The sequence below is a fragment of the Phalaenopsis equestris genome, unplaced genomic scaffold, assembly GCF_001263595.1.
Source record: "Phalaenopsis equestris unplaced genomic scaffold, ASM126359v1 Scaffold000447, whole genome shotgun sequence".
NCBI classification, from domain to species: Eukaryota; Viridiplantae; Streptophyta; class Magnoliopsida; order Asparagales; family Orchidaceae; genus Phalaenopsis; species Phalaenopsis equestris.
Genome location: NW_018164888.1, coordinates 76258 through 87100, shown reverse-complemented (window position 1 = coordinate 87100; position 10843 = coordinate 76258). Strand labels below are relative to the sequence as shown.

Here is a 10843-nt window from a genome sequence, read left to right as displayed (position 1 = left end):
TTTAAGTCCATATATTTTTGCTTTAGTTATGGATATTCTTACTAGATGTTTATAGGAGGATGTAACTTGGTGTATGCTTTTCACTGATGATATCATTCTTGTGGATGAGACTTAAGAAAAATAACTTAATTTATGAAGGTTAACTTTAGAATCTCAAGGCTTCGTTTGAGTAGATCTAAAACTAATATATGAAATTTAATTTTAGTAAAGTAGGTTTAATGGTGAGCTTGTAACAATTGGTGATCAAGTCATTAAAAGGAGTGAACGTCTTGGATTTCTCGGGTCTATTTGTCAAAGTTATGGTGAAATAGATTGGAATGTTACTAATAGACGTCTTGGATTTCTCGGGTCTATTTGTCAGAGTTATGGTGAAATAGATTGGAATGTTACTAATAGAATTCAAGAGGAATGCATTGGGCCTTTTACGTGATAGAAAAGTACTACTTAAACTTATTGAATAAATTTATAAGATGGTGATGAGACCTGCTATGTTTTATGATTTAAAATTTTGGCTATAAAAGAGAAGCATAAAATTAAATTAAGTGTTACTGAGATGAGAATGCTAAGGTGGATGAGTGGCTTTACACTTAGAGATAAAATGTGTAATGAATATATGCATGAATGAGTTGAAGTAGCTCTACTGACATACAAGATTATATAGAGTCGCCTTAGAGAGTTTGGTAAAGTTAAATGCCGACTATCTGATGACCCTGATAGGAGAGTAAATTTTTCAAATTTAACTTGAGAAAGGTACCGATAGACCTAAGAAAACTTGGTCAAGTTGTTTACAAGATGATCTTAACTTATTAGAATTAAATGAAAATATGAAAAAATGATCTTAACTTGTTAGAATTAAATGAAAATATGACACTCAATAGAACACAATAGAGAAAAAAGATTCATGTAACCAACCCCGTTTATTAAGATAAAAGCTTGTTCTTATCATTGTTTTTGTTGTCATCAACTCAACTAGCATATGAATGATTATTTAATAATATCTTTAATATCAATTTTAATAGAACACAACGAATAATAATGTCCATATTGAACATTAAGCTATTTATCATTCATAAAAAATAATACAAAAACAACCCCTACAATCAGTGAAAAAATATTTACTTAAAATAATAAGTAAATTTACAAAAACTACAAAACAGTAAAACTTCTCATGAAAATAATAATTTAAGGGAGATTTACATACTAACTACCAAATTCTTATCTATTAACATAGCAATCATCTAAACTTTAATTATTTACCAACATAACACCCAACATATGCCGAAAACATAGGAAGCGGGTGTTATATATGTAATAAATGAAGTTGGGTGGTTGATATTTTAATACATAAGAATTGGGTGTTACGTATGTAAAAGTCTCTAATTTTAACAATATAAGTATATCCGCTATCACCATTCAAAACTAGGACTAGAGCAAACAAACATATATAAGCCATCACAATAACTAGTATCGCCATCAGCATGAAAATTTATGAATCAAGTAAACAATCATGTAAGAGCGCATTATTATATCAAGATCCTGGAAAACAAGTTTTACATGTACTTATTGATATATATACAACTCTAGCCTACAAAGTAGATCCAACTGGGTCTGTAAAGGTTGAACAGAGCTCAAACCATCAACATGTAAATAAAATTTCACACTCAACTCTCCACCAAAATGGCATCATAAGGAAAAACAAATAAGCTTTGTTATTTTGCTACAGACTTCCATTCAAGTATGGCAGAACGAAGAGAGTGATTGGGTATCAGATTTACACTGGACAACGGCAGATTTGTCATTGGTGACTTATCATTCATGCTCAGCCATGTCTCAATGGCTTTGCGGTCATACGTGTAGCCGTCAGATGCGACGCACGGATCATTCATCATCTCCTGTATAACAGAAATCCATGTGATGAGTTTTTTCGGTTATGGATATGAAGTTTCAGATTTAACAAACTAAACATTTGGAACAGAAGGAAGTCTATAGAACAGTGCATAGTCACTTGACAATAGAGGCAACTTAAACCTTAAATCCTGTTCAAGTCTCTTTTGGGCTAGTTTATTTATAGCTCTAATTTCTGCTACGCTATATTTTCCTTTCAATGGCATGTTAACAAACGGACACACAAAATCACAAAGCATAATAGAGCCGGAATGCAATATCATAAAAGTTACTGTGTTATTCTCTGATCGCATACTCTGAAATTTTACCATTTTAGTTTCACCGTACGCCATAAGTCAGACCCTCGTTTTTATTCTTAATAGACCAAAACTACTTGAAACTAATTGTACCTAGGTATCAATTTTAATTTTAATAATAATGGCTTATAATAAAGAATATCACATCCGTTAAAATTGGATAACATATGCTCATAATTTGTTCACTTTATTACTCTCCCTTGTAATAACTGATTTTTTTTTAAATAATAATAATAATAAATAAATAAATGATAATAATATTAATAATCGAATAGACGGATAATCATCTCTTCATTTCTGACTTAAGAGTCGTATACTCCATTTCCAATAAATGAATTGAACGAGAACAAGAACGAGAGACAGAGAACAAGGGAGGAGAGTCAGAGGGCGAGGGAGAGTGTTTTGAACCTTGGGAGAGACAAGAACGAGAGACAGAGAACAAGGGAGGAGAGGGCGAGGGAGAGTGTTTTGAACCTTGGGAGAGATCATGTCCTAACCAATCGAAAGAAGAAAGGTCGAGTGACTATTTGGCGCACGAAAGAAGAAGGGCCTCAAAGCACTGTGGTTGCCGCATGCGTTCAGAGCAAGGAAGATGACGACGACGCCGTTTGGGCAAGAGGCTTCGACATAATGTTCTGCGTGAAATAGTGGCTTCGTGTAAGAAAGGGGAGCCCTTGCCCAAGCCAAACAGTCTCAACTAAGACATAGGGAAGAGCAGAGGTGTCCTCGCCGATCGAAGGAGGAAAGTAGAGCGAAAGGAGCTCTCGTGCGTGCGGGTAGGAGCCAGATCTTGCCTGCAAAAAAAGGAAGAAAGGTCCAGAGTGCGACGCCACTGTCGAGCAGAGAAAATGAGAGGAGTCTACGTGCAGAAAGGGGAAATCAAATCGTGGAAAGGTCAGCATTTTAAAATATTAATTTATGAATTTATTTTATTATTAATTATTAAGTATTAATTATTAATTATTAATTATTAATAGTAAGATTTATTAACTTAGAATTATTCAAGCTATAGAAATTTCAGATTTGGTTAGAGAAAAGGTCAGCAACAACGAATAAAGGTTAGGGTTTTATTTCCAAAAGTATTTTGTATAAATTAATAATATTTTTGAAATGATTAAACTTAAATCTTAAGTATTGAAATCTTAATTAAAATAATCTTATAGAAAAACAATTAATAGTTGAATTAAAACATAATTAAGTAATGTGATTAAAAAATTAATAACATGAATCTTTTATATCTTATAGGTGTTAATTTGAAAAAAGTAATAAAATGTAAAAGCAAACAAATCATTTATGATCGAAGTGAGTACTTGCACTATAAATTACAGTATTTGATTTCTTCTAAATCAAATATACTTTGTTAATGATTTAGATAGATTTTATCTGCTCTTTAAGTTAATTTGATCATATTGAATTGTATGTTACTGATATTTAAATATACTTTGTTAATGATTTAGATAAATTTTATCTTCTCTTTAAGTTCATTTGATCATATTGAATTGTATGTTACTGATATTTATATATATTTATCAACTGCATAATCCAAGTTATTATATTGCGTAATGAATGTTATGAAAAGAAAATCAGAATGAGATTTATTATTTTGGTTGCTTGCATGTGCATATTTGGCTAATGATAGAGTTATCCATTTATGGTATTAGCAGAGGAACACTAAGGTATCGTGCACGTATATGAAAAAGAATAATCATATTAAAGTACATTTAGATGGTATTCATGTGAGGGATGTATACAGTTTAAAAAAATATTGATATGTAAACGATATAATAAGACATACTGAATGCTTATAACTATATTGAATGATCATATAAGATAGTACAACCCTTTAGATGCTCTTAGATTGATTTACATAAAGTTCAGTTGTCATGTATGTTTACTTTATCATTATATTACTATAGTTTAGGAGTATTAATATTCACTGACTATGGTTAACTAATTGTTATTTAAAAATAACTTTTCAAATTTAATTAATTGATTAAAAGATGAACAATAAGAGAAAAAATGTTTCTAAAATACGTGAATAACCAAAAATGAGATAAATTTAACTATACTATAATTTTTTATATATAGTGGTTCTTTCATTTATTAAAATTTTATTTATAGAAAATGAATATAGAAAAATTTAATTCTCACCGTCTGATCGGTTGTTCCCACACTGGTTAATTATAAGCCATCGTATATATGTTAAGTTACGGGTCATGACATCCCATAACTTAAGTATATATCCCGTAGGAATGATTCCCCTATAATTACTATAATCATAGATATCATTTTGATTTTTAATACTGGTACTATAATATCTTCAATGATTTTGCATATTTTGTTTGATACAACTAAATTGATATCATATTATACGACATAAAATAATCCCACTCAAATAAAAATCATAGATGAAGTTCATCTGCAAAATAATGATTTAATAAGCATATTTGTCGTACAAACCAAAACTATTTTTTTGAAAGATTAAGCAAGGGAAAGAAACAAACAAAGCCTTAGATTTTCTTCCTTTCAAGCAAAATCTTATATTGAATCAATTAAATGAATATAACATGAAATAATTCCAAAGATTTGTGTGATATAATGTAAATAAAAAAAGTAATTAAAGATAACATGATGACTGAAGAAAGTTTTCGTCTATTAGAAGATATCCTCAAAATCCCTTGTTTATGGCACCTTGCTTATATTTCGATGGAATGTTGTGAATGACAACAATTATTTCTATTCCTATCCTTAGGCATACACGATTTAAGGCCTTATACTCAAATGAAAACTTAACATATATACGATGTCTTAAGATCTAGGATTAGAATACAAAACTAGGATAAAATTCTAAAAGAAGATAATAATCAAAATTATTAGCTTAATATAATGCAAAATTAAAAAAAAATTAATAAAAAAGAACACATTTAACTAAATTCATACGATAATATAAAAGAGCATCAAATTCTAAAACTTCACAAGAAATCTAAAAATGAATATAAAATTTCCTAGTGATAAAGATTGACATCAATAAAAAAAGAGAAAAAAAATCAATGAATAACAAACTTAAACAAACTCAATCACTAAATAGTCAGATGCAAGAAAAAATGGATAAAAAAATTTAGAAATATGAAGTTACAAACCTCACGCCAATGTAAAAGGAATCCCCTAAAAGTTTTCATCAATACATGTAAAGCACACAATGAAGCCATATCTAATAACGTAAAATCGATAGAAAATTTGAACTTAATAAAAACATGGAAAAAATTTGACATACCTAGAGACCTCATAAATATAATTTAAAAAGACACTAAAGAGTAGCAATTAAAATTCAAAAAAGACTTCAATTTTGATGCTGAATACTTCAGATGCCAAAAAAGCAAGATTTTAATTCCAAAATCAGCAAGATATGTTCCCTGTTAGAGTACCAAACCGAATAAATAACTGCTATAGCAAAAAAGACAACAATCATCTTGATTCTTGCTACAAAAAATAATGTGAAGTAAATAAAGAAATCTCTCAGCAGACTAAAGCTAGAATAGAGAGTTACACAAGAGAACTAGCAAACAACTACAAATTAAAACAAGGGTATGCCTGATCAGAGGAAATAGTTGACCCAATTTAATTTAACAATTCTCATCAGCAACATATGATGTGTCATTTATGAGACTATAAGCTTGAGGGGAACGTTTGTCTAAGAAAATATGTTAAGTTAACATTAGTTAACATAAAGCTTTCTTTCCTATTAAGTGCACTCCATAGTTCACCACTAGGGAGATTTAAGCCATTAGATAACTTGTGGGCTCAGATCATGAGCATGATTTAATGGTGTCACTTTACAATGAACCTAGCCAAATAGCCCCAATCATAACTTTTTTTTTTGTTAATTGACAGCAAAACAATGGCGCCAAAAGATGTACCGCATCATTACTAGCATGAGATTTCATTCCAAATTTTATGAATGGGAATCTTTCTAGTGTTATATGATGTCAAATTTTTGTTTTTATATGAACGTATTTTACCCCGGTGGACAACATTTTCCTAGCACATGTCACAACATACATTTCAAATTCACACTAAGTTTTTGAGTCGAGGAGTTCTGAGTGTTTTAAGATTGTGATCCCATTTATTGGCGAGTTATCAACTTCATTGCAAGTATCCTTTGAGTCCATTTTCATATTCACTTCTATTCATTCAAAGGGGCAGATAATGCATTTGATGTTTTTAATTTTGATTTTTTTTTTTCAGGAGTATATTTATATTCAATCTCATTCTTTTCATGTGCTCATTTAACCAACTGTTTAATTAAAGTTAATACCTTTTGATACCGTTCAATCCACATTTAGGCAACGTATTAACAGCTCTTTGCATAGGGAGCATCTACAGGAATTTAAATCAGCCCATAATGCCTAGAAAGGCACATATGGGTCTTTATACCTGCATAAAAATTTGTAACTTAAAAATTTCCCGAGCGTCAAGACCAGATGAGAACAAGTACTTAACTTTAACATTCGGAGTCTTCCCTATCGTACCAGCAAAAACGTCTATGAGCCAAATGCATGAAATTTGTGTAACGTATAATTTTCCCACTGCACTAAGAAAGTTGAGTATAGGTAATTACATTTGAAGTTTTAATTTATTTGCATTTATACCTTGTGCAAGTTAAAGTTGTAGATGACAAGACGAGATAAGTCTTAAAAAATTGAGTATGCACAACCCTCTTTTCTATCACCCGTTCATTTTGAACTCTCGTTTTTCTTTTATTTTTGAGAACTTTCTTCACTCTAATTTTTAAAAACTCCCTTTTTGGATATTTCATTTTTTTTTTGTATTTTTTAAGAGAAAAAGATGGGGAAAGAGAACAGACGTATTGAGAAGAAGAAAGAGGGAGACGGTCAAAGAAAGTGTAAGAGAAAAGGGAATGAGTTAGTTGAGGGAGAAGGGTGAGAGAGAAGTGGAGAGTGTAGGAGTTTGAGAGAAGAAAAAGTAAGAGAGAGTGTGTGTGCGGTTGCTGACAAATTTGTCAATAAAGAGATAGCAATTGTCACGACCCGACTCAGGACTTAAAATCAATCAAAGGTGGGTACAGATAGTCGGATGATGGAATTAAATTTTCTATATTCATTTACTATTTAACAAATAAAGAGTCACAAATCAAATTAAATTAAAATAATATATTTAAATTTACCTCGTTACTAGTTCGCGTCTTCTATAAACATTTTTCCTACTATCGCTCATTTTTAATCACTTAATTAAAATTGAAATGCTAATTTAAAATAATAATAAATTTAAACAGAACTAGTAAATAATTATTCTCATAAACTACAATAGTAAAACTAAAAAAAAAATATGCATGTCAATCAAACTTTTAGAAAATTAATATAAACATTTGATGTTATTTAATGAACTTTATTATATCAATAACATATCTATATCATTTTATATATGTACAACTCTTAAAGGAGCACCGTATAAAAATAGTATCACTTAAGATACTTTAATATCAATTTCTTTCTTTCATTTATGTGCACGGGTACTTTAGCGTTCCCCCGATAGTTCTATAAATGGGTGACTCCATCACAATCAATCATGCACATATAAGTAGTCAATATAGACATATCATTCATTGATGGGGTCATTCAAGAAACTGCATATAGCACTGACCAATGCATGATGGTACATAGCCACAAGCAATCATAATAATGTGACCAATAAAGAAAAGAATATATAAATCAAAATAAAGTTTGCACAAAAATAATCTACTATTAACGCAAAATAATTAGATAAACAAAAATATTACCATAACTTAAAAATATGAATACTCAATTTGATGTCGATTAAATTGTTATTTGATTTGTCTTGACGTCAACTCTTCTAAATTGAAAACGTAACATAAATATGATAGTTATATTACAAAACTTTAAATAAGTTATTATTTTAATCAGCTATTAATTTTACATTATTTATTTATAAAACTTTCATATTTTACTTCATGCAATTCTGCGCAGTCGTCATCTGCGATTACCCTCTCTTCTGCGCAGCTTCGCCCCGACCTCTTCTGTCCGACTTGCAGCTCTTCTTCTTCTTGTTGTGACTTGCTGTGATGGAGCTTCCTCCTTCGATTGAACCTGACAAAACTTCTTTTGCCCACGTTCTGGATAATTCTCAGGGAAAGACTGTGGTTGTGTTCCCCTCAAGTTATAAGGAGAATCGTGATGTTACAAGTGACTGCCCCTTTATTAAGAATGCAAGCAAGAAGAGTGGGAATGCAACACTCTTTTTCTTTGAGACAGAAATATCAACTCTGACTGACAAATTTAAATTTGCTCCATTGAAAAATTTCAGTGGGAACACCCAGCTATGAAAGTTAGCTATCAAAGTTATCAGAAAAAGTTTTGATGACATCAAATTAGCAGGAAAGTGGAAAGTGGGGCTCATAGATGGGAGATGTATTGATTCAGTTAACCGTGCCTGAGGACTAGATTCTTATTTTCTCCAAAAAGATATCTTAATATTGTTGGGTAAACCAATGAAGCTACTCAAATGCTCTCCTGATTTTGACTCCAATCATGAACCTCCTACTGTACCGGCATGGTTTAGTCTACCTAGTCTCAAGCTGCACTTTTTTCATCATCAGGTTTTTTACTCTATTGGTGCCATACTTGGGGACACTATGAAGCTAAATCTACCCACTTTCAACCTTATCAAACCTTTTGTGGTCAGAATACTTGTGGAAAGAGATATTACTTTGTCTGATGTTACTGAAGTCTGGTTTGACACAACGCATAATGGGTATTGACAACAAATTGTCATGGAGCATAGACCTTATTGTTCGCGTTGTAAGATATTTGGGCATACTCTTGATAAATGCCATAAGCTTCACCCTAATTTGAAATTTAAAGATCAAGTGAATAAGGATGAATCTAAGGATATATCTATACCACTTAGAGAGAAAGCTACCACAAGACAGATTTGTGTCTGATTCTATTGCCCCTGCTGTTACTGTTACTGCGAGTGATGTGATGCTGACAACAATACTGATGAACTATTACTTACAAATGATAGTGTTCAAACTGATAATCAAGAGAGCCTCGTAGCTCTATTTCTTCAGGAAGTATTCGGTGTAGAGGCAACTCGTACTTCACATATACTAGAACCTATTGTGTGTACTACAGTTGGTATTCATTCTGCTTCAGCTCTACCACCCCATCAGACTGATTTTTCGGATAAGGAATGACAGGTCTATTCCAGGAGGAAGAAGAATAATGGATGCAGACTCTAACTCGGGAGCATATTGGATGATACATTGGTTACTACTAGCAATGGCAGTCATCTTACCAACTTATTAGCTTGCTCATTCCCTAGAACTAGAGGCAGAGGCAAAACCAAATTGAGCCGCTCTCTAGCCACCTGCTACAATTTATTTCGGCACTGTTAGGGTTTTTATTTCAGTATCTAATGTACTTTCTGTTTTTTCTAGTTTTAAAATCTTTTGTGGTTTTTTGTGTGGGCAGGGTGTCATGTTTGGGCCCTCCCACACATTATATCTGTATCTTTCTTTCAATTTAATATATTAGCCTTTTTAGGCTTTCAATATATATATATATATATATATATATAGAGAGAGAGAGAGAGAGAGAGTTTTTTTTTATAAAATAAAAAATATAAAAATTTTAAGATTACCTTCCTTGTTCGAGCCCAAATCCGCCTAAGAGGCTTCTTCCCTATGTGAGATCTGGATCGCATGAGAGCTAGTTTCGACTCCCTCCCACATGAACTCAACCCATCGCCTCTTCCTCTGCTAGACGCTTCTTCCTCTCTTTTCTTCTTCAATGGTTGGCTAGAGCACAGTTGAAGCCCTTACCTTCAAAGGCACTGCTCGGTCCTTCCTCCTCTGCGCTCGAGCATTACGGGAGATGTTGAATGTTTCCTCCTCTGCTTGCACCGACGCATCAACCTATAGCTCAACACTCTGGTAAGTAAAGCTCGCCACTGCAATTCGCCCTATGTGTGGATTTATACACAAAATTATCCATTCAGCTTCCCAACCCTCTTGCTTTACCTCCCCCTCTTTGGCTTCCAGACTCGTTTTGGTTCTCTCAGGAATTCGACTCCTTGATTCCTCTCTCGGGTAAATGAAACGGAACTTCATAGCAATAGGAAATGAGGTTTTGCTAGTGAGATTGAGAGTTTGTTAGTTTGGGGATGAAAACATAAAGTCCAAATGCATCTAATAGAGGTTACATGTGACCAATGATAGGGTATGAAAGAAAGAGCGAGTCACCGAGAGTTGAAGGCAAAGGGGAAACATGTATGTTTGCGCTAGGGATTTGAGACAGAGGAAGCAAGTCGAGCAGTTGAAAGAAATTGGTTAGTCATTGGCGGCTTGTGTTAACTATTTAAGGGGGATTAAGATAAATGAGTGTGCTAAGGCGAAGGGATAGTGCATAAAAGGGATGGCCAAGATGCCATTGTTGGAGATCGTGTAAGAGGAGTTCATGTGCAATGAGCAAAAAGGATGAGAAACATAAGTAAGCCAACTTAGTAAGGAAAGAAAGAAAATAAGAGGGAGTCGAGCAATGATTGGCGGCTGATAGTGTGAGATTCAACTTTGCACAGAACACCGTCCTCATTATATATATATA

The 10843-nt window shown here is 32.4% G+C and overlaps 1 protein-coding gene across 2 annotated transcripts in view; it reads right to left on the bottom strand.

Annotated features, from left to right (window-relative positions):
* Window positions 1-1493: 1493 nt before the first annotated feature.
* LOC110027787 (U-box domain-containing protein 52-like) overlaps window positions 1494-10843 on the bottom strand; it is a 60604-nt gene continuing 51254 nt past the window's right edge. For both annotated transcript variants that reach the window (XM_020729346.1, XM_020729345.1), the window contains exon 10: window positions 1494-1892. In XM_020729346.1, the coding sequence (XP_020585005.1) occupies window positions 1710-1892 (183 nt within the window). In that variant the 3' untranslated portion in view covers window positions 1494-1709. The remainder of the gene's footprint in view (window positions 1893-10843) is intronic.